General features: G+C 41.7%; 1 protein-coding gene across 14 annotated transcripts in view; it reads left to right on the plus strand.

The window, feature by feature from the left end:
- SRGAP2 (SLIT-ROBO Rho GTPase activating protein 2) overlaps positions 1-24722 on the plus strand; it is a 249014-nt gene that overhangs the window by 78033 nt on the left and 146259 nt on the right. For all 14 annotated transcript variants that reach the window (XR_012432328.1, XR_012432330.1, XR_012432329.1 and 11 more), the window contains one exon: positions 19303-19495. Coding sequence is in view for 10 of the 14 variants with exons in the window: in XM_045395993.3 (XP_045251928.1) it covers positions 19303-19495 (193 nt within the window). In the remaining 4 variants the exon portion in view is untranslated. The remainder of the gene's footprint in view (positions 1-19302; positions 19496-24722) is intronic.

The raw sequence follows: 24722 nt of genomic DNA on the forward strand, positions 1-24722 counted from the left end.
CCAGCACTTTGGGAGGCCAAGGCGGGTGAATCATTTGAGGCCAGGAGTTCAAGACTAACCTGGACAACATGGTGTAACCCCATCTCTACTAAAAATACAAAAATTAGCCGGGCATGGTGGTTCACCATTGTAATTCCAGCTACTCGGGAAGCCGAGGCGCACTAGAATCACTTGAATCCAGGAGGCAGAGGCCGCAGCGAACCGAGATCATGCCACTGCACTCCAGCCTGGGCAACCGACTGAGACTGTCTCCAAAAAAAAAAAACAAAATGAACGTCTTTCAGAGTAATATAATTTTGTGAACCCCCTCAGGAATTTAAAAAATGTCATTACTTTTATAAACTATTATAAAGCAAATTTATGTAAAATATTTTCTTTTACATCAACATTAAATTATTATACAGCTTATTTTAATATACACTTTAAAATTTAATAGCCTCCATTTTATATAAAGGTGTTTTCTCATTTAATAGGTGATGTACACTATTTAATTTATTTAAATGAATTATGTAAGAGTGTGATTTGTTTAAAGATTTTTAATAAAATATAGTGCTTAGTTTGAGACCAAATATACGTTAAAAATATAGTTGGAAATTTAATTACTTGTTTACATATGTTTTAAAAATAAGAGAAACCTGCATTCTTGACCTAATGTTTGGAATTTTTGCATTTCATACTCTAACATGACTACTTCTTACATGTAGTTTTTAAGTTTTGTTTCTACACGGTAGGGGTTACCACAGAGAGGTTCAACTGCATATCTACAAGGGAGTAACACCTTGTAGCTATGGAATGCCTTTTCTCTAACAGTTACAAAGCCAATTTGGATATGGTTATCCCTATATCTTATGTCTTTACCATTGGATTTTGAAATACTAAAGATTTAATCAGATAAACGTAACACAGTGATCTGGTGAAAATCATCTAGATGTGAACTGGATGGCTTGGTACCGTGAGTACTGGTAGTGTGAATCTCTTAAGCCTGTTTTTATGCTTCTAGTTAACAATTGGGTTTTATCAGTGTCTTAGACTTCTTGTTGTTTGTTTGTTTGTTGTTTCTGAGATACAGTCTCACTCTGTTGCCCAGGCTGGAGTGCAATAGTTCAATCTCTGCTCACTGCAACCTTTGCCTCCTGGGTTCAAGCGATTGTCATGCCTCAGACTCCCAAGTAGCTGGGATTACAGGTGCCCACCACCACACCCGGCTAATTTTTGTATTGTTTTGTAGAGATGGAGTTTCTCCATGTTGTCCAGGCTGGTCTGGAACTCCTGACTTCAAGTGGTCCTCCCGCCTTGGCCTCCGAAAGTGCTGGGATTATAGGCTTGAGCCACCGTGCCCAGCCGACTTCTTGTTTTTAATCCACAGTCCACTACGATTGTACATTTTATGATATATGGCAAAGAATAAGAGCAGTGAAAAATTGTAGAATGCTCATACCATCTTGGCCTATGTGGTGGTTGCAAAACAACCATGGCCTAGTTAGTGATGTTTATTAGCTCATCACCGCTAATCGTTGTGCACGCTCACTTGATATATCTGAGGCTCTAAACTGCCCAATTATAAAGGGATAATTGGGAAAACAATAAGGTTGTTGATTTTTTAAAAAAGGAAATGAAGGGGTTGCCATGATTGTGGTTAGCAGTGTGTGAAGATTCTAGAAGACCTGCTTGAACTCCTGGGGTGTTCACAGTCTGTTGCTTGGTCAGGAGCCTTAGAAAACTTAGACATATGTGTTAGGAGACTAGGTTTTGAAACCTGCTCAGGGTTGCATAAACTTCTATATTAAGTTCCATGATGCCAGATTAGTAGTTCACATTTGCACAGTAGACATGCTATTGCTGTTCCTTTTCTTATCACAAAAAGAGCAGAAGATGCAGATTATACCTGAGACAGAAAGACACAGGGGAGACACTGAGCTTGTCGCCTACCTTTGGGTGCCTCTCATGCCTTGTATTTCACATTGAGCCTCACTTATCAGTGACACAGGGAATGGTCCTTTTGATCTCCATCTTCCCTGTGGCTGCCTGGAGGTAGGGGAGGCAGATTGTGCCACTTGCTGACATTATGTTGCTGTGGATTAATTGGAGGGACAGGGACAGGAAATTTTCCTAGTGGTGCATGTGTCACGGGGGCTCACAGGGGTACTTTTAAATCTTCTCCTCACTGGCCACTGTGATTCTTTGACCCTGGTTATTACATATTCAAAAAGTGTCAGCTTATTTGAAAGGGATATTCTTATTTTGTATTTAAATATAAAATTTTTTTAAAAATTTTTTGGAGACAGATTGTTGCTCTGTCACCCAGGCTGGAGTGCAGTGGCGTGATCTCAGCTCCCTGCAGTCTTTGCCTTGTGGGCTCAAGTGGTTCTCATGGCTTGGCTTCCTGAGTAGCTGGGATTACAGGTGTGCACCACCATGCCTGGCTACTTTTTGTATTTTTAGTAGAGATGGGGTTCTACCATGTTGGCCAGGCTGGTCTTGAACTCCTGGCCTCAAGTGATCTGCCTGCCTCAGCCTCCCAAAGTACTGGGATTACAGGTGTGAGTCACCACACCTGGCCTATCATACTTTCTGGGTTTCAGGATGCCAACAGTCCTGGATTCTGGCATCTGGATTATGGTAGCAATATTGAAAAAAATATTATAGTGGGGAGTAAAATTTAGGAAAACCTTGCAAATTTCTATTCTTACTAGCTTTGTTTTCATACTCCATAGTCAGCCCTGGGCAATTAAAACTTTTGTTCCAGTAAAGGTTTCATTCTAAAGAGGTTTCATTAATTATGAAAAATTCCCCATGGGCATTACATTGTGAATCCTTTTGTAGCTATCATAAATAATGAAGAAAAAACACTTGTCAAAATACAGCAGAGCTGACTAGATAATGCATCTCTCCTTTGATTTTTGATTGGTTTCCTTTTTTAAGTTTTAAAGGAATAACTCTTGATTATTTTTTAAAAAGGTAAATACTCATTATAAAAAATTCAAGCAAAACTGAAAAGTAAAAAGAAGCCAGCAATAAATTGTTCCAAATCCCATCACACAAAAACAGCTCTTGATTCATTCATTCAATGGGCCTTCATTGAGTGCTTACTCTGTGTTAGGCACTGTGGCATCGGGGATCAGCAGGGAACAAAGCGAAGTCCCTACCATCATGGAACTTATACTCTAGTGGGAGGAGAAAATGATAAACACCTAAGTAGATTTACAAGTGGCATGAAGAAAAATAAAAATTAGGTAAGGGCTTAGAGAGTGTCAGGGGCACTTTCAGATGGAGTGGCCACAAAGGCTGCTGTGAGCAAAGAGCTGAGTGAAGTGAGGGAGCTAACCACGTGACTGTGGGGAAGAGTGCTTCCAGCCAAGGGAAGCATATGCAAAGGCCCTGAGGTGGGCGTTTGCTTGCCATGTTCTATGACTAGAGAGACCAGGGTAGCTGGGGGCCAGTGAGTGAGGGTAAGCTGGGGTATATAAGGTTTTGGAAAGCCGTTAGCTTTTCTCCACTGGGAAGCCATTGAAAGATGATGAGCAGGGCTGCAGTGTGGAGAGTAGGCTGCAGGGAAGCAAGGGAGGAGGCAGCAAGACCAGTTAGGAGCTACCACAGCAATTTAGAACAAAATGAGGCTGAGTTGCACTGTTCAAAAGGTGGAAGGGTTGAATTCTAGACTCATTTTTAAGGTAGAGCTGATAGGATTTGCTCATGAATTGGATTGGGAATTTGTAAGAGAAGAGTCAATGATGATTCTGAAGGTTTGTGGCCTGGCAGGTGAATGGTGGTACCGTTACTGGGGTAGGGAATGTGCTGGGGTGGGTCAGGATGGGGTGTCAAGAGTTCAGGTTCAGGCATGTTAAGTTCTAGGTACCTGTTAGATGGCTACGAGGCAATGGTAAGTCAGTTGGAGGCTGGAGTTGAGTGAGAGGTCTAGACTGTAGATACACATTTGGGAATCACCAGACATAGAATGGAATGGGATCTGATAGGAAGCAAGGAGAGATAGAAAACGGGTCCTACGACTGAGCCATGCATGGGGCATTCAGCATTTAGATGTTGGAAAAGGAGAAGGCCCAACAAAGGAGACAGAATGTGTGTCTGTAGGATATCAAGAGAGGGTGGTGTTCTGGGGCTGTGGTGGTGGTGGTGGAGTCTCAAGAGTTGGCAGTATTTAGCCATGTGCAGGTCATTACCACCCACCACAAGAGTGGTAGAAGCAAGAGGCTGGTTACAGTGGCCTAAAGAGGAAAAGGGAAGAAAGAAGGTGGAGGCAGGGAGTATGGACACCATTTTGAGTCAAAAGAGAAGCCATGATGAAAAGGTAGGTGGGTTGGGAGAAGGGAGGAGATCAAGGAAAATATGTGTGTTTGTTTGTTTAATAAGATGGGAGAAAATACAGCATGTTTGATTGCTGATGGTAATGGGCCAGTAGAGATGGAAAATGATGATACGGAAAATAAGAGTATATAATTTTAGGAGCAAAGGGCTTGAGTAAGCAAGAAGGGGTGGGTTCTGGTTCCCACGTAGAAAGATAAACCTAGGGTAGGGGCTGAGACAGGGCAGGCAGATAGGAGGGGAAAGCTCTGGATTTGGTAATGGCGCATATGGACTTTCTCTTCCAATGTTAACATTTGGTACACATAAACAGAAGGGCGGCTGGTGAGGGTGAAATAATTTTATAAGAATGGCATTATACCATATGTGCTATAAAAATAAAAATAATTGAATTTCTTTTTACTTGAATTTAACAGAAGAAAAGAAAACTGAAATGAAAGTGAAAAAGCTGCTGTACTTAATTTTTCTCTACCAAAGATAATAGTTCCTAAAAGTTTTCTCTAAGGTTAAAAAAATGATTATGAAAACCATTAGGAGGCTAAAGTCATTATTAATGTATTTAAAGACATTTTTAGTTATATCTTCACTTTAGATGATTGTCTGGAAGAATTAGGTAATTCATGTTTTTAAACTTCCTTGCACTTCTCTTCCCTATCTCTCAATTTTTATAGCTTATCTTTTTTTTTGTTTGTTTCTTTTTTATGCCTTAGCAATTTTCTAACATTTACATTCCGACTTGCACGCTCCCATTTTTTGGTCTTGGTGCCATATGTAGCCACTTGTTCTTTGATAATGGCTTCCCTGTTCCTGTGGTTTTTGTTTTGATTGATCTACTGGGTGCAAGATTTCTGTTTCTCAAGACGAGTTTGTGGGTGCTACATAGGCTGAGATCTTTCAAGCTGCAGAGGAAGAGAGATGTCTAAACCTTTTTTACACTTGAGTGATGACTCAGCTTCTCCTAATATTCTTGGATCACAGTTGCTCTCTATCAGAATTTTTTTAGACATGCTGCATTATCTTCAGGCCTTGAATATTGCTATGGAGAAGTCTGAGACCAATCTGGGTTTCTCCTGTATTTTGTTAGCAATCCATTGATTCTTAAATAACTCTTTCTTTATCCTTGAAGGGCAAAAATTTAAACATTGTAAGTTTTTGTTGATTTTTCTGTGTCCATTTCATGATATATTATGGGCCTTTTCTATTCACAGATTTAGTTCTCTGGATATTTTTTTCTGTTTTATTTATCGTCTTCCTCTGCATTTATTGTGAGTCTCTTAAGCCTTTTTTTTTACACACCATTAATTAGATTTTTAAAAACTTTTTATTATAAAACATTTCAAACACATACAGAAGTAGAGAGACTAGTGTTATGGATTCTCACTTACCCATCACCCACCTTACTTTGATAATCATCAGCTCGTGGCCAATTTTATCTGTATCCCTCACCCATTCCCACTCTCCTCCATTACTTTGAAACAATGGCAGGTATAATTTATCTTTGAATATTTCAATATTTATATCTAAGAGATAAGGAGTTTTGTTTGTTTGTTTTGACACGGAGTCTCTGTCGCCCAGGCTAGAGTGCAGTGGCGCTATCTCAGCTCACTGCAAGTTCTGCCTCCTGGGTTCATGCCATTCTCCTGCCTCAGCCTCCTGAGTAACTGGGACTACAAGGCGCCCACCACCACCCCCGGCTAATTTTTTTGTATTTTTTTTAGTGGAGATGGGGTTCCACTGTGTTAGCCAGGATGGTCTCTATCTCCTGACCTCGTGATCCGCCTGCCTTGGCCTCCCGAAGTGCTGGGATTACAGGCGTGAGCCACCGTGCTCAGCTGGACTGTTTTTGTGTTTTTTTGTTTTTTTTTTTTTAAGCTTAACCACTAGTAAGTGTCATCTAGTCTGTTTATAATCTTTTTATTAAATATATGACAACATTGCCTTGTGGTGTTTAGATCAGCAGCTTCTTTGCTCCAAAAGTGAATAACGACGGTTACTGGGCCTCAAAATCAGGAAGACGAAACTAAGAGAACAGGCCACAGGACTCTCCCTGATGTTGAATGGCAGCACCTTAGATTGGGCAACAGTAACATGAGTTGCATACATAGGAAGTGCCCACTGGTTCCTGGGTGTTCTCTGAATTTCTAGTGCTCACGTGAACTGTGGAGGGCAAAGGAGGAGGACACAGAATGTACAGTTTCTTTTCCAGCAAGAAGTGAAACTTAGGCCCTTTCTGATTTAATAATAACCCATGAAGAAGGAGCTGAGTGGTTTGAAGACTGTTCTAGTTCTGCCTTTGGTGGCCATGTGGTTTATTTCCACAGCTTTTCAAATAGCAGGTTGAGACCTTTTACTAAACTATGAAAGCAAATTAGTGAGCCACAACCAGCATTTAAACAGATACAGAAAATATCAGAGTTCATGACTAAGGATAAATGTTGTTTCATGACACTTTTCAGTTGTGTGTGTATGTGTGTGTGCATGTGTGTTGGATTGCCAAAGTTTGAAGCCACTAATTTTGTTCAATTCCTATCACTTTCTGTACCTTCTTTATCGAAAAGTTAAAGGATCAAAGAACCTATGGGATAGATTTTATGTATTATCAGAAATGTGTATCAAGTTGGGCACGGTGGCTCACGCCTGTAATCTCAGCACTTTGGGAGGCCAAGGCAGGTGGATCACCTGAGGTCAGGAGTTCGAGACCATCCTGACCAACATGGTGAAACCTTGTCGCTACTAAATACAAAAAAATTAGCGGGGCGTGGTGGCAGGCGCCTGTAATCCCAGCTACTTTGAAGGCCAAGGCAGGAGAATTGCTTGAAGCCAGGAGGCAGAGGTTGCAGTGGGCCGAGATTGCTCCATTACACTCCATCCTGGGCAACAGAGCAAGACTCCGTCTCAAAAAAAGAAAAAAAAAAAAAAAAAAAAGAAATGTATATAGTGCTTACAATGTAATGTACCAGGAATTATTCTAATAACTTTACAAATATTGACTCATAAAAACTCTGTGAGGTAGGTACTGTTATTATCAAAATTTTACAGAATGGGGACATTCTGGCATAGAGAGATAAGTAATTTGCCCAAGGTCACACACAGCTAGTCAGTGGTGGAGCTGGCATTTTGAGCCCAGGCAGTCCAGTTCCAGGGTCAGGCTTTTCTCTGCGGCCTCTCCAGTTGATAGCATCTCTAGATGATGGCATGGACTTTTTCCTGCTATTGCCTTCAAGAAGAAATGATTAAAAAGGTGTTTCCTTCTCTTTCCCAACACATACCCTTAAACATTCGGAGTTAAGACAGTGAGTATGAGGATTCTTATTTGATTAAGTTGAAGGAATTCAGGGATTCTTTTTTGTTAACCAGTCAACGTTGCCAGCCTAGCACTAAAAGATTCCACTATGACAGACAACCACATGAGGTCGTATCTCAGCATTATAAACAAATGGATGGGGGAGAGTGGTTAAGAGCACTGATTTTTAGAATTAAACACATCTAGGTTCAAATCCTGTTGTGATCTGTCACTATCTGAGTGACCTTAGGCAGTTAACTGATCTCTAGGAACCTCAGTGGTCCCTTGTTGTGAAATGGGAGGAATCATGGTTGCCTTTTAATGGAAGCTTACTAGGCATCCGGCATGTAACAAGCACTTTATATTCTCCATCTCTTTTATTCTTCATAACAATCCAATGGAGTGGCTGCTATTACAAACTCCATTTTGTAGATAATGAAAAAGACTTTGAGAGATTAAGTGTCTTGTTCAGGGAGACACAGGTACCAGGTGGCAGAACTAGAATTAAAATCCAAGTTTTTCTCAATGCAGTCTGTCCTCTTAATCACTCGGCTTTGCTGCAAACTTATCTCCCTGGGGTGTTTTGGGGATTAAGTGAGATACCTTTGTACTTGAATAGTGACTCAATAGGAGCCTACTTGGCACGTAATAAGCACTTAATAAATGGCATGTGTGATTATTAGTAAATATATAAGATGTGTCTGCCTATAACTTTTGTGGGGACAGTTTACCTTTCCATAAAAAATAAACCATGGTCAACTAAACCAGTTCTTATAATCAGCCAGTCACTTAACATGTATATTGAGTTGCTGAAAAATAAATGATTAGCTATTCTGAAGGATCTGCTGGGCAGATTCTTTCATTGGGATAAGTTTTGTCAAGGACAGGACTGTCTACCCAACATCCAGAACAGTAGCTGTCATGAGGTACTTTGATTCATGGAGCCTCCACTTCTCTGTACTTGTTGACATGACTGTTGATTGAATAGGTCACTCCAAATCTCATGCTCCAGTGGCAATAGAGAAAACCTGGGGTGGGATTGAGAATCACGCAGCAGGGGTACAAGGCAAAGCACTGTCAGGCTGGTCCACCAACAACATATGAAGGCCCAGGAACAGCTATTGCAACGGGAACTGGGCAGACTGTTTCAGCCAGCAGCAAGGTAGCTGTGTTCATCTGGGGTGATGCATAAACTGAATCTGGCAGAGCAGGCCCTCAATAATGATAGACTTCTCATTGCCAAAGTTAATGAGCTCTTTGACTTGCTGTCTTATTTAAATACTCCGTAGTTATTGACAGTTTTGTACATCTCTCTTCATTCTTAATCTACTTTCCTATCTCTCCTTCCTTTGCTTTCCACCTAAATGGGGATATCCTAAGCCAACGTCTTTTTCATTCTACATGCTCTTTATGGACAGCTGCATTCACTTTCCTGGTTAACTTCCTAACTGCCATCTATAATATTTGCTGATGACTCCCAAATGTCTATTTCTAGACTTGACCTCTCCTGAGAACAGAAGGAGAATACAACTGTCTTTTCCAGTAGGATGCTTCGCAGGCATTTCACGGGCTACCTAAACTTCTTGGTCTTCCTTAATCATTTTTGTTTGTCCTTCTCCCTGGTAATGAATAGGTGCTTGGTCCCTGCTTGTTCAATAAATTTGAAACAATGTGCCAGTATGTATGTGCTGTATTGAAACAATGTGCTGTTCGCTAAGCTGGGTCCTGCACAAAATGAAGTAAACTTTCCAGAGCCAGCTCTACAGGAACTTAGGGTCTGGATTTTAATATTGATCTGGTTTGTTTTCAACTCGATTGTGCTGGAGCCTTGAGCACATACAGTGTGCCATTGTCCTCTAAGAGAGTGGACATGTTTGAACTGACATTTGGTCTTTTCAGGAATTGTTTGGTAGGAAATTTCTTGGATTTTGACTCTCCTTGAGCTTTGACTGTTCTTGGGCTGTCCTGCTTTTCAAGACTGTCATTTTGCTTTGTCCAGAGTTTATAGAGCCCTTTAGAACTATGTATCTGTTCTGCTCATCACGCATGCAGGGCCCTCTCTGCTGGCCCTAGCCTGCTTTTCTACCCTTTCTCTTCATACTCTTCTGTGTGAACCTTCAGGTCACAGGGCTTCTCACAGCCTCCTGAGCTTCATCTGCCCATTTTAGCCTCTTTGACTTTGCTTTGCTAACTACAACCCTTCATCTGTCATCCCCCTCGCTTCCGTTTAAATCCTCCCCTACCCAAGGTCTCAAGAGGTCCATGCTAGATTTTACTGATTTCTTCCTCCCTTAATGTAGTCTGGGACCATTATTTTGGCACTTAGGATGCACAGTCTTATACTCTTAAATATTTTTGCATTTAGTCCTCCTTTTCTCCAATTCAATTGTAAGCTCCTTGAGAGTAAGAGACTGTCTTACATTTTCTTGTGTAAATATCTTACATTTTCATGTGTGTTCCAATGATTCATCACCCAGATCTTCCCATAGAGTTAGTGTTAGATAAATATTTGCTGGGTTTGTTTGTTGATTATTGTGGTCCTTGGGAACTGACGTGCAGCTTGTCACTAGCAGTGAATCAGGAGCATCAGACTAGGTGACATTTCCCAGAGGAGCTGCTGGTCTTCACATCCTGCATCTTTAGTTTGTGGTACAAATTAATTCTAAATTTTGGACCTAGAGAATTCTGTTTCTTAGCCATCTCAGCCAAGACCTAGGAGCTAAAATTACTACTTTGGCATTTGATGTGGCAGCTTTTTCATTTGGGAGCTTTTTGTCTTTAACTTGCTTTTGAGTCACTTGAAAGAACTAAGGTGGCCTGCCAGAGCAGTCGCGATGATTGAAGTTCATTGAGATATCCCTCTCATTGGCTTTATGAGATTGCCTTCTGTGCGTTCACTTGGGGGCTGGAAAGTTAATGGATGACTGAATGTCCTTTGGAAACTTGTAGGGCCATTTTTCTTCTCTTTTCCACTGGCTGGTTTCTCTTTGTTACCAAAGGTGCAGGCATTGTTTTTAGGTAGTGTGGAGTTAATGTAAGGGGAGGAGTGGTTCGTTCTTTCATAGCTTTGGGATAATCTGCTGCACAGCGCAGACACTTTTGAAGATGGCCATGTTTAAAGTCCATCACAGAGAACTACAGTCAAAAGGAAAGCCAGGGAGGCCAGGGTTCCAGTCACAACTGCCCCCACTACCCCCTTCCTCCCACCAAGATTACTGTCTTACCTTTGAACCCAAGGATGTCTCTTATGGCCAGTTTGCTGATTACTGTGAAGGGAAGTATGGTTTGGAATCATACTATAGAGTCATGGGCTCTTAAGTATGTGTTGTTGCTAATGATTGGTGTTGGTATGTGCAGAAATTTTCCACTCATGGAATTCTACTCATTTTGACCTCTCTACCATTCAGCTTGTATTGCTCATTAATGTCCACTCCATTTCTTCATTTAGACAGCATAGGACTCCATCCAGCAGACTTCCTTCACTGTGATCTTGCTTCAACTCCGTTTATTACATTCGTCATGACACAAACTTTTACCAGCTCTATTTCTGGCTGCTTGAGATCCAAACTACTCTATTGGCCTTTGGAGCTATTCCTCGCCTTGCACCTTTATCTTTGACCAAGCCTCAGTGCCACCTTTTGTTCCAGTAAGGACATCCTCCTCACTACCCCACAGAGAGGGCACGCTCAAACATTCCCATCTCTTGGTGTATGTTTTCTCTAACTCTGGAATATCCCGTCACCCTTCATTTACTGAAATCCTACCCTCCCTCAGAATATTAGTTCAGATTTCCGTTTCCTCCCCTTTCTCTCTCTCTCTTTCTCCTCTCCTGCCTTCCCTCCACAAACTTGGAGGCCTACTATAATGCTAGGTGTTGTTCTGGGTCCCACAAGTACATTAGTCAGCTGAACAGACAATTTATTCTTCTTTTTTAATTTTTTTTTTTTGAGACAGAGTCACTCCCTGCTGCCCAGACTGGAGTGTGATGGTGCATTCTCGGCTCACTGCAACCTCTGCCTCCTGGGTTCAGGCAATTCTCCTGCCTTATCCTCCCAAGTAGCTAGGATTACAGGTGTGCGCCACCATGCCTGGCTAATTTTTTGTATCTTTAGTAGAGTTGGGGTTTCACCATGTTCGCCAGGCTAGTCTCGAACTCCTGACCTCGTGATCTGCCTGCCTCAGCCTCACAAAGTGCTGGGATTGCAAGTGTGAGCCACCGCGCCCGACCAAATTTCTTATTTTCAAGAAGTTTAGACTACCTCCAGAAGCCTGACTTTAGTAACGGGATTCCCCACCGATCTCTCTGAGTTTTCAACCCTTTCATTGTAGTATTTATTCTTAATTTCATGTCCTTATAGTATACAATAACATAATTTCTATACTATATAATTATATATCTTGTGCAATTATGTAATATGAATTGTTATGTAAAATTTTGAAATGTATTGTATATTTGGATCATGTCTTCCCAGTTAGATTGTACGTTCTTGAGAACAGGGATCTTCATACTTCTGAATATTTCAGAAATCCTCACTTTATCCGTTAGGGCCTCTTTGCAAGGGACCAAAACTCCAAGACAAAGTGGTTTCTTTTGTTTGTTTGTTTCTTTTTTGTATATTTTTTATTTTATTTTATTTTTTTGAGATGAGGTCTCGCTATGTTCACCAGGCTGATCTCAGACTTCTGGCTTCAAGCAGTCCTCCCATCCGGGCCTCCCAGAGTGCTAGGATTACCAGTGTGAGCCACTGTGCCTGGCCTAAGGCAAAGTGTTTTAAGTGAAAATTGAATGAATTGACTTGTGTAACTGAAAGGCCTAGGGATAGGGCTGGCTTCTCGTTGTGACTTCATTCAGATACTCATGTTTCCTTCTCCCCATCTCTCAGCTCTGCTTCTTTGGGCCAACTCCATTCTCAAACAGGCTTTCCATTCACGATAGCAAGATGTCAGTGGCAGCATCACACTCTCTTTGTCCCCGGGTCTTCCATCTCCCAGCCAAGGCCTGGGTTTGAGAAAGCACACTATCTTTGACGAGGCAGATGTGTGCCACCATGCCTGGCTAATTTTTTGTATCTTTAGTAGAGATGGGGTTTCACCTATCTTTGGAGAAGTCAGGGGTGGAATCAGTTTTGCCAAAAGCATGTGGGGAAAACATGGATACAAGGAATGAAAAACAATTATTTCAGAAATGTAATAGCTCTTTGTTGGTTGGCTGTGCCTGCCTTATTTATTTTTTTGAGACAGGGTTTTGCTCTGTCACTTAGGCTGGAGTATAGTGGCATAATCACGGCTCACTGTAGCCTTGACCACCTGGGCTCAAGCGATCCTCCCACCTCAGCCTCCTAAGTAGCTGAGACTAAAGCACACACCACCACTCCCAGCTAACTTTAAAAAAATTTTTGTAGAGATGGGACTTTGCCATGTTGCCCAGACTGGTCTCGAACTCCTGAGCTCTAGTGATTGGCCCACGTCGGCCTCCCAAAGTCCTGGTATCACAGGCATGAGCCACTGTGCCTGGCCTGGTTTGTTCCTTACTTAATAAAGTAATGTGGAAAAAGTCACACTCTTTGAGGAAGAATATTTGCTGTTTCCTAGTTTACTGAAAGTATCTTGATGGCCTTTTCTTGGAAACTGACTACTCATAGATAAGTAATGTCAGTCACTGAAGATGTGTTACAGCCCATATAACAAATTGAGGGCAGTGCTGTGTCTCTCTGCTCTGTGTGCATACTCATTTGTTTATATTATTATTTAACTTTGTTTGTTACCGTTTTTTCTTCTTTCTTCCCCACTACCCTGCTAACTTTGAGGAAGTACTTTTTGTCTGTATTCTCAGAGCACCTGGAAGGCACTCAAATAAATGTTTGCAATAAGAGTAAGTAAAAGTAAGAAAGGACGTTGGGAACTCAGTGACTTGGATTTCAGTCTTGATCTACAACTAAATAGCTGTGTGATCTTGGTCAATCCCCTTTGCTGCTCTGAGCTTTGGTTCTTACATCTGTCCAGCAAGGAGTTTTGAGTCCTTCCTTTACTAAGTTCATAGAAAGGCAAATTAGCAGAGTAGAGAGCAAGACTTGGCAGGGCATTCTGGTATTTTGTTTCCTGAGGAACAGTTTTGAGAGGGGCTGATTACTGTTGTGATAAGAAGTCTTGGTAAGAGATATGGAGGGTAGAGCCTGAAAGCCTCAATTGTATTCTTATGTAACATTCTCTGGAAAGGTACTAGGAATTAATATTCCTGAGATGGCTGAGGTGATATCATGCGTTTTGAAAGGGCTGAAAATGGGTGAGGCAGATTGGGTGGAAAAAGACTGACAGTCAGACTAGGTTCCCAATGGGGAGCATGGGCTGATCTTCTGCTCTGCGTGCTGGCAACAGAGCCTGAGGGAGATGCAGCTCCTGCCCCCTGGGTGCTGGCACATCAGGGAGAAAGGAAGGACATGCGTGTGTGACTTTCCTGAAAGATTACATCTGTCTCCTGGCCTGCCCTTCCTCCCCTATTTTCTCCTTAGAAATGTGGTATTCATGACTTAATCAGAGAAAATTCCTCAAGAAGAAGATGAATTTTGAAAGGAGGAAAGAAAGGGATCCTTGAATTGAAAGCAATAGGCTGAACACCCTCACCCCCTGTACTCTACTGGCTGGTGAATTCCCTGGATGTTCTCTGAAGTGAGGGCAGTCTTCAGAGGACTGTGTCATCTGCATTGGCAGGTGTTGTAATTTAGAGTCTACATGATTGTCAGCGTGGCGGGGCCCTGCCTGTTTTTGTTAAATGATCAGTATCCTATTAGGGCTAGTTTTTCTTCCAGTTGCATGCTTATCGAGATCCTTCAGTATCTTTCTAAAAAGGAAATACGCCTCTTTCTAAATACTAGGACGAGTGTAATTAGTATCTTAGCTGTGGCCAAGCATGGACAAGGAGGCAGCATGTCCCAGGGGAAGCTTTGTGGGTGTGTCTGGTGATCCTGGATTTGAATTCACATATAAAAACACTCCCTGGCAGGTCTTTATCTGACATCCTTTGGAATTGGTGATCTGCCAGTGGAGTTCAATGTCATGGCCAAGCCTACTGCCCAGAGGGGCAGCTTCCAAGATTTGCTTTAGGAATAGTCAATGCAGAATTCATTTAATTCATACACACCGGGAAATGGAAACCAAGAATCCATTCCTCCTTTTGGTTCCTGTTTGTTGGGTTATTTTCCCCTTCACTGGCAGATGGTGCTCAACAGAATATGCTATGTGGTGGGGTTCAATTTTTTTATCTGTTTTTTTTCAGTGAGATATAATTCACATACTGTAAAATTCACTCTTTTAAAGTGTACAATTCAATTTTTTAAACATATTCACAAGGTTGAGCAACAGTCATCACTATCTTAATTCAGAACAGTGAGGTTTAAATTTGTCTTGAGTCTTTGCATGAAATATCAACCAGAGGTCAACTCTGATTCTCAGGAACCTTTTTAAAAAATTTGGTTCTTCTTGCAAGGGAAGCTGCAATTTTTATTCAAGTGTCATTTTTAAAAATCATAATAAGAAAAAATGTTAGAGGACATTGGATTTTTCTTAGCCCTGTTATGTGATTTCTTTCTGCTATTGATGATTTTTAAATCTTAGATCTTCAGGTTGGGGCTTATTACCTCAGCTTTGTTACAATAAAGAATATTTAAAGCAGAAACAATAAGACTTTTTGTGTTCTCTTGTCCTTTCTCTTATTTGTCAAGCCTCTTTAGACAGGGCTTAGACCTGTCTTTTTCTCCTTTGTCACCATCACCTCGCACAGTGCCTCCATACAGGAGAGGCTCAGTAAGATTTGCTGAATAAATGGGCTCTATTGGGTGCTCAGGGGAGGCTGTTTGGGGGTGTATATCACTCCAGGTGGCTCATGGCGACCTTAGTACTTTGGCCTTGTGAATAGCCAGGGAATTATTTTGTACCCCTAAGATGTAGCTGCTTCTAGAAAGTGAGAGCTTGACTTCTTCCCATGTATTTCTAGGGAAGGAACTGGCAAGGACCCTACCATCTCCATAGCTCCCAAGAACTCTCATCCTACTGTAAACCAGATGTGTAAAGCCTTCTTGAGTTGGTATCGTGAAGCATGGTGTAAGTGGTATGAGTTGTGTGAGTCTTTGAATGTGCACACATGATGTGCACATGCATGATCGCCTAAGCACACAAGGGAGCTGTGAGGAGTTCCTCTGTGTTTTTATAATTGCCCCTTTCTTCTTTCTGCCCTTTTGTTTGTTAATAGGCCAGGGTTCAGAGGGGCCTCCAGTCTGGGCACATGGCCCAGGAGTGCTGGTATTCAGTGGCCCGTTGTTTCCTGCCCCTTGTGTGCATGGACGGGGACTGGGGCCAGCATAGCTGCCTTCTTGGGGACCATTGTTTGTCTTTGTAGGAGCAGCAGCAGCAGCAGCGCCTAAAGCAGCACATTTTGCCCTGGATAGAACAATTGTCCTGTCTTGGAGCTGTACGCCTAAGAGTGAGAGTGGTTAGAATTTCCCTTAATACCTGTGTGGATGCTTTGAAGATGGTAACAAGGGAGCCATCTTCTTCTTTCTTCTTCCATTCTTCTTTCTTCTTCCTTTCTTCTTCTTTTTCCTTCTTCCTTCTTCATTCTCTTTCTTATTTCTCCTCCTCCTCTTCTTCCTTCCTCCTCCTTCTTCCTCTTCTTCTTTTTGGCCAGTATTGAGGGAGGGGAGATGCTCAGTGGTGTCATATCACAAATAAATCACACTGGCAGGTGGTATCTATTAACAGAGCCTTTTTTTTTTTTCCTGGATCAGGGGTGGGGATACTGCTTTCTCACAGTCTCTGTCCCCTGGGCTTCCTGGTAGACCTCAGGGTGCACTCAACAGGACAAGAAAAGCACTTCCCTCTAAGCTGTCCTGTAGGGTAGATCTAGGAAGTGGGGAAGGGATCCAGTCTGGTTGTGGACAGATTGAAACATAGCTAGCTAATGAGTCAGTGGGCAAGTCTATACTTGTCTTAGGGGCCTGAATCAACCCTCAGCTGGAAGGTGGAAAAGGCGATGTTCCAGGAGTAAGAGTCATGGTCACTGTGATTTACCCAGAAATACTTTCAGAGACTCCAAACTGGTGTTCTATTTCTCTTGTTTTTGTTTCTCTGACCTACTATTAACCTCTTTGACAAGTCAAGCAAACCTTAATTTAGCTCCAGCTCCACTTGCGTGATCGTTGACCCTTTGGTAAATTACCTGAAGAGTCTTACTTCAGTTTTCTCCTTAGTGTAATCAGGATTATTGTGTATACCTTACAGACTACCCGTGAGAATTAAATGAGATGATATATAGAAAGGCCCATAAAATGTATTCAATAAACACATGCTCCCTTCCCTTCAGGGTCCCAGAGGGAGTACCTGTGATGCAGCATACACTATGCTGCCCTCATTGAGGCACCTGACAAAGTCAGGCTGGATTTCCTTGCTGACTGGATGTGCTTGGGGGTTTCTTACATTAAATCACATATCTCAGAGGCCTCCTATGAAATACTTGTTCCTTGGACAGGCTAAGTCTGGAGTGGCCTACTTCTGGAACTTCATGGGACTTTGCCTCGTCCTCTCTTTTTTTGGCAGAGGGTGGGTGTCATCCAACTAACTGTTTCTTTCTATTCTCCTGGCGAGTGAGATTACTGAGGTAAATTCTTAAGTGCATTACAGGGGACTCAGAGGGACCTGACAGCCTTACTGCCCATCCGTATCCCCTGTACATCTGTTACGATTCAGTACCTGGAAAGCCTTTCTACCCTAAAGAGGCCTTGGTTCTTAATGGATGAGATTTAAGTAATATTAGTAAGCATTGTGAATGCCCTCTCAATGCACAGTTTGCCTACCCAATGCTATTACTGTCAGCTTTTCACTAATATATGGAAGGGGTACAATGCCTTCAGGAATAGTCTCAACAAGGGCTGTTCCCTTTAAGAGACCCAGAAATCCCTGGCAAGAACCAGATGCCTGACATAACCTCTGCAGATCTTTACCCCCAATACCCTTGTAATCAGACTCCATAAAACACAGAACAAGAGAGCTTTGATGAGTGATGAGGTAGGCAGCTTTTCTGCACAGCCTTCTGTCTGCTTGAAACAATCCTCTGGAGCTCAGTTTCAGTTCAGGTGAGGTTACTGCAGGGCTGGTTGGCATTGGTGGTTGACAGGGAGAGAGATGAGGATGAAGAGGGTGAGAATTGCGCTTACAGATCACCTGAGATCATCTGCAAAGGGCATACTGATATTTGTAAAAACAGAAACAAAAATGTAGATGGGGACAGATTATAGAGCCTCAACTACTTCAAGGCAAAGCTAAATGCACCATTTACCCACCCTCATTGCTTCATGAACATTTCAACATCATAGTTCTCATCCTGTTTTTCTCTGATTTATCTGCAGCTCACATGAAAACTCTAGACCCCCTCTCCCCATAATGATGCATTACATAGCATAGACAGAAAGCATTGTTACAACTGTACTACTTGGGAATGAATTTGGGGCATGCATAAGGAAAGGCATAATATAGGTGATCCTTTTCTGTGGGTTTGGAGTCACTGTCACATCCTAATGCACTTGGAGCTAAGTAGGCTTGCAGAGGAAAAGGATGAAAGAAATGGCTCCATTCTGACTCAGATGGGGATTGGGACATAACTTCAGCAGGATACACACTGCAGGCCTTCTCTGAGCTGAAAATCAGTCTGGCTTTGGCAGACTGCTTCCTGTGAGTGCCAGGTCTCTTGTCAGTAACAAATGCGGTACTGCATTTGAGGCAGATCTGGTCGCATCTGTAGCTTCCTTTGCAGCAGTTCCAGAGAGAGTATTTGCTAGCTCCATACAAGGACCCTGACCAGCCAGAAATCTGTATGCTAGAGCTTAACCAGAAATATTTATAGCTATGACACTATAGAGGCACTTCAGCATCCCTGAAGATTAAGCAACACGGATATGAGTGATATTTGTTAGTGAAAAAAAAATCTCTTTCCAAGTCTTCTTAAAAAAATGATTTTCATTCTGTGATATTGGGAACTGTGAAATCTGATTGACAGTGAATGGTTTGCTTGCCCAGAAGTTCTTGTGCTTGTTTTGTTTTGATTGCTACGATTTGACCTTGGGAAATTTTCTTTCAATCTCCATTAAAATATCCTGACCTTCATCCTACTTCATGAAGATGCTAAACAACATTTTGAAATGATGGGGAAAGTGCAAAAAGTAGGAGCATGGGCTCTAAAGTCAGTCTCTTGGGGTTTGAATCCCAGCTTCACCACTTAAAAGTTTGACTTCTTCAAGACTCAGTTTTCTCATTTTTAAAATGGGGATAAGGTAGTACCTGCCTCTTAGGATGGTTGGGGTGATAATTCATTTGGGCCCTCTGCCAGAAGACAACCCAGATTGTGGCTCTCTGCCACTAGAAACATAGTAATATAAATGGTAGATAGGAATATTATTATGTTTAATAAGCAGCTTCTCCTAAGTGATTCAGCAGGTTCCTGGTTCACAATGTTCTTTAATGGTGTAAAAAGGGTTGGCATTTTTGGAGGTGCCTCACATTGTATGGACAGTTTAGACTTTAGGCTTTTTTGTTCAGGGCTTTGAATTTCCCAGGGCACGGGGAATAAGTAAATGGAAGGTGGGTGAATATTGGCATGCATGGTGGTTTGTTCAGGGCTGTCTTTCTGACTGTCTTCCTTGTTGTTGTTGTAGAGATCCGTGCTCAGCTCACAGAGCAGATGAAATGCCTGGATCAGCAGTGTGAGCTTCGGGTGCAACTGTTGCAGGACCTCCAGGACTTCTTCCGAAAGAAGGCAGAGATTGAGATGGACTACTCCCGCAACCTGGAGAAGCTGGCGGAACGCTTCCTGGCCAAGACACGCAGCACCAAGGACCAGCAATTCAAGTAGGGGCTCTGTGGCTGTTACTCTCAGACCTTGGAATGGGCTCCAGGGTGGAGCGGGGCAGGGTACACTACTTAGATCCAGTTGGATTCAGGAGCCGCTGGCTTCAGATTGGTTGAAAGCCCTCAAGGACTTCTCGTTTTTCAGATCAGGCTTGTGTGCAGTTCAACATTTCATAGAGATGAGAGTAGATGATGAACCATGCTAATAACAACAGCCAACTTGTTTATAGCTCTATTGCCAGGCATGCTACTAAGGGCTTTATGTATATGTTAGCTTGCTTAATCCCAACAACAACCATATGATGGTTATTGTTATTATCCCCAATTTATAGATGAAGAAACTGGGGCATAAAAAGGTTAAGGGGCTTAACTCAGGGTCTATCTTAATCTCTCTCTCTCTCTCTCTCTCACACACACACACACACACACACACACACACCCCCACACTCACACACCCCTAGTAAATAGTAGAGCTGGAATTCAAACGCAGGCAGTGTGGCTCCAGGGTCTATGTTTTTAACCATTTCACCAAACTGTCTTTAATTAGGAGAAATAAATGATGTTGAGGCCATTATATCTAAATCCCTGTCCAAGCAGTTGCTAAGGTCTATTTCTTCTACATGTACTTTATTTTATACAGCTGGCCCCTTCACTTGGTTCCCACTGCCATTGCCCTAGTTTAGATCATCATCTTTTTTTGTCTGAATGATTGCAGTATTTACTATATCTTCTATAGCAGATTTTCAACCCTGGCTGCACATTAGAATTCCCTGGAGAACTTTAAAAAAAATACAGAAATCTGGGCCCCACTCCAGACCAATTAAATGAGAATCTCTGGGAGTGGGGCCTGGGTAACAGGGTGGTGTAAAAGCTTCCCAGGTGATTCTAATGAACAGCCAGCATTGAGGATCACAGTCCGCAGCAGGGGTATCCAATCTTTTGGCCTCCCTGGGCCACATTGGAAGAAGAAGAATTGTCCTGGGCCACCCATAAAATACACTAACGCAATAGCTGATGAGCTTTAAAAAAAATTGCAAAAAAAACCTTACAATATTTTTACAAAGTTTACAAATGTGTGTTGGGCTGCATTCAAAGCCGTCCTGGCCCCCATGCAGCCCACAGGCCGTGGGTTGGACAAGCTTGGTCTACAGCTTCTCCCCATTCCAATCTGCTTGCTCCATTGTGATCACAGTTAATCTTCCTGGAACACACTGGTAATCAGAGAGTTTCTTTCTGCAAAACTTTCAGTGTCTCTCCATTGTCTATGTTCTTTTTATTATGATTTTTATTATTTTTAGAGATAAGGTCTTGCTCTGTCACCCAGGCTGAAGAATAATAGTGTGATCTTGACTGACTGCAGCCTCAGACTCTTGGGCTCTAGTGATCCTCCTGCCTCAGCCTCCCTCTTGAGTAGCTGGGATTGCAGGTGTGCACCATCATACCCAGCTATTTTTATTTTATTTTAATTTTTGTAGAGACAGTGTTTCGCTGTGTTGCCCAGTTTGGTCTCAAACTCCTGGTCTTAAGTGATCCTCCCACCTCATCCTTCCAAAGTGCTGGAATTACAGGTGTGAGCCACCACACCCAGCCCATCTATGTTTTTGATGTTAAAATTGTAGTTTCCCAGTGTCAGCATCATCTGTACTGTTAGAAATGCAGAATCTCAGGTCCTATTCCAGTCCTACTATAACATGATCCCACAACATAGCATGTGATTTGTGTGCACATTGGCATTTGGGAAGTGCTGTTCTGTTCACAAAGGTGCATGCTTTTTGGCTTGGTCTTTAAGCCCCTCTACATCTGGCTTCAAACAGCTTTCCAACCTTATTTCTTGTTTCTGTTCCACTATACCTGAGCCAAACAGAACATTCACTCCAGTGGGTCACTGGCATCCTGTTATTTGAGCTTATGTGGTCAGTCTTTCCATGTTTGCATGTCTAAGCCATGCCCATGTCTTAAGAACCATCTCAGGTTCTCCCTGTTCCAGGAAACTTTCCTGATTGTCCCAGAAGAAAGAAAGTTCTCCGTCTTCTGAATTCTTGCAACGTTTTATTTGCTCTTCTCTTAGGGCATTCAGCACTATCTGCCTTCTGTTATCTTCCCTTAGCGGACTGTATAAGTTTGTTTGATCTTCTAGAGTCCCACAGGGCCTAGTATAATATGTGGTGTATAGTAGATGCTCACTAAATATTGTGGAATAAATAAATGAATGAATGAATTTAAGAATTAGTGCCAAGTGTATCTTATTTTCCCCATTTTCTATTTTTATTTATTGCCTTAATAATACAGGACACAAATTATCCTTTAAAAGCCAGCTCTGTGCAATGAAAATGGGGTTAAGGTTGAGGAGAACATGACATCTGAAAATAAGCCAGAATAAGAATTTCCTCCAGATGTTTTTTTTTCCTCAGAGTTTATCTTTCCCAAGTCTCATTCTCTTTATGATAAGAGAATCATCTGATAATAAAATGTTATTTTAGTATGTGATAAATGAAGACTTAGGGGAGGAATCATTTGCTTTAGAAAGTGATTCAAAGTTGGATTTATTCTGTTGGTAATCTCATCCTAAATTTAAAATAGCATTTGATTTTTAGTACTATATCATATTCTCAGCTTATGGACTTATTTGTTACAAATTAAAGTTCAGATGTGTTAATCTCCAAGCCATCTGAATTGCTCTGATTAAGATCACATAATAGGAATAGGGTGATTTCTCCAAGTCTAGAATAATTGATTTTCTGTTAAAGATGGTACTTGGCATCATTTTTTCTCAAATAACCAGCGAGTATTTATTGATTGACCAGTTCTGTGCTTATACAAGGCATTGGAAAATACAAGAGAGGTTGAGAGAGTCATTATGTGATTGGAGATAAGATTTTGAATACAAGAAGCAATTAGACCATATAAAGCAGTAATGATCTCATTAAGACATCATTGGTGTTACATACAACATAGATCTGATGAGAGGTCAGAGATGGATAAAGGTTCTGGAATAGTCAGGAAAGTTATCATGAAGCAGGTGGGACCTAGGCTTGAGAGGTAGATTTGTGTGGCAGAGGAGAGAACAGCAGGTGCAGGTAAGAGGAAGCAGGAATATTTGGTGATAAGGGGGTGTAGGGGCTAGTGTGGGATCCAGCTTTATTAAAGGGAAGGTTCCTAACACATTCATCTAACTGATTTCCATTGCACATTCCTTGAACTCATTTGTGCCTTGGAGTGTAGCAGGGAACAAACTGCTTCTTCCACATAGCACTTAGATGAAGAAATGGGCATTTAACAAATCACACAATTAGATATATAATTTAAAGTTGGGGTAAATGTTGTGGGAGGAAAGTATTTAATACAAGGTGGTACAAGAACCTGGAAGAGGGTGACTGTTACACTTCATAGCTGGTTTACTCCGATAGCTTCCTGCCTGATCGTATCCTGAGTAACAATCAATCTACTTATTTAACAAATTCCTTTTAAATACCTACGAGTACTGTGCTCTCTGTTGATTCCTATAGGAACTAACATAAGCTTAGGAGTTCCTGGTTAAGTAGAGCATGGTGACTTATGTCTGTAACCCCAGCACTTTAGAGGGTAAGGTGGGAGGATCTCCTGAGGCCAGGAGTTGGAGACCAGCCTAGGCAACATAGCAAGACCCCATCTCTACAAAAAATAAAAAATTAGCTCAGCATAGTGATGTACTTCTCGGGAGGTGGGAAGATCGCTTCACCCCAGGAATTGGAGGCTACAGTGAGCTATGATTGCACCACTGCACTCCAGCCTGGGTGACAGAGTGAGACCCTGTGTCTCAAAAAAAAAAAAAAAATCTCTGGTTAACAGGGAAAAGAGCTACGTAAGTAGTATAATATGAAAAGAACTTTAGTAGAGATATGAGAACACAGATATTTTCAAGAGCAGTAGAAAATAAGTTAAATAAGTAGAGTAGACCCCAAGTGATAGCTCTTTGATAGTAAGCAGAGAAGTTCAGATTGGGTGTGGCAGCATTTTAGTGGGTTCTCTGGGTTCTTAGGTGGGGAGAGAGACATGAGGAAAAGAGAAGGCCAGGATGAAGGTTTCAGGGTAATCTACACAAAAAGTAAGAGAAAAAAAATGGAGGGAGTGGAAAGGAAGTAGGAATATATTGAGAAGGTATTCAAGAAACTAAATAGGACTGGATAACTGACTGGATAAAGCATAGAACCATAATGGTCAGGGGTGACCCAGTGTCTCTACCCTGGTGACCTAGAAGAATTGTGGCATCCATGATAGAAGTGGGGGTGTTGAGGGAAGATCTGTTTTGAATGGTGATCCTACTTTGAACATTTTGGGTTTCGAGCAGTATGAGGCCATCAGGTATGCAGGTGGAGGTGGCATACTGCTGAGGTAAGAGGTTATGACTGGGGATAGCTAGCAGAATCTTCAGGGTAAAAGTGATTGTGGAAGAGATGAAAGTATATGAATTCAGGGAAGAGAAAGAGGAGAACAAAGAGCTAAATCCAGGACCCCAGGCTTCGAGAATAAAAGTTACGCATTGGTAGTAAAAGTTACTATGAGGAGAAGCAAAAGCTACCTGTAGAGAGAGAGAGAGAGAGAATAGTTTTGTTTTTTAAGGCAAAGGATAGAAGGTAAGGTGGAAAAGTGGTGTCTGATGGAACTAGAAGTGTTTCAAGTAGAAGATCTGTAAGAGCAATTTCTTATTGATATTCTCTCATATATAAGGTATTGTGAGAGATGCAAAGATGACTAAAATGAGCCCCAAACCCAAAAGCTTTCAATTTCTTTGGGTGAAACATATGAAATTGCTGGGTTTTTTTGTAAGGCAAAATGGCAATTTCATATGATACAGCCTGGTAGAAGAGGAGATAGAACATAGTACAAATGCATTGAATACAGGCAAGATGGTGAGAAACTCAATAAGAGAGGCTCAGGCAACATCCTACTTTCATGCATAATTTATTCCTGAAAGTGTATACAGAAGTCAAATGGTTGAATGTCTAACTACAGTTGTATGTGGGGTAGGTAAGTTCTATTATTATAAATAAGTGTATATGTGAAATTCCAAATTATACCTCATCTGATATATTTTTCGCATTGTATGCCTTGTCTTTAGTTCTATTTGTTTGTTTTCCATGATTAAACTCATGGCCTGCCTGCTCAAGTTCAGTGAATACCTAAAGAGTCCACGTAGCTGATGAGTTCTGCCCTTATCTTAGTAATACAATGATGAGACCTCTACTTC

The sequence above is a fragment of the Macaca fascicularis genome, chromosome 1, assembly GCF_037993035.2.
Source record: "Macaca fascicularis isolate 582-1 chromosome 1, T2T-MFA8v1.1".
NCBI classification, from domain to species: Eukaryota; Metazoa; Chordata; class Mammalia; order Primates; family Cercopithecidae; genus Macaca; species Macaca fascicularis.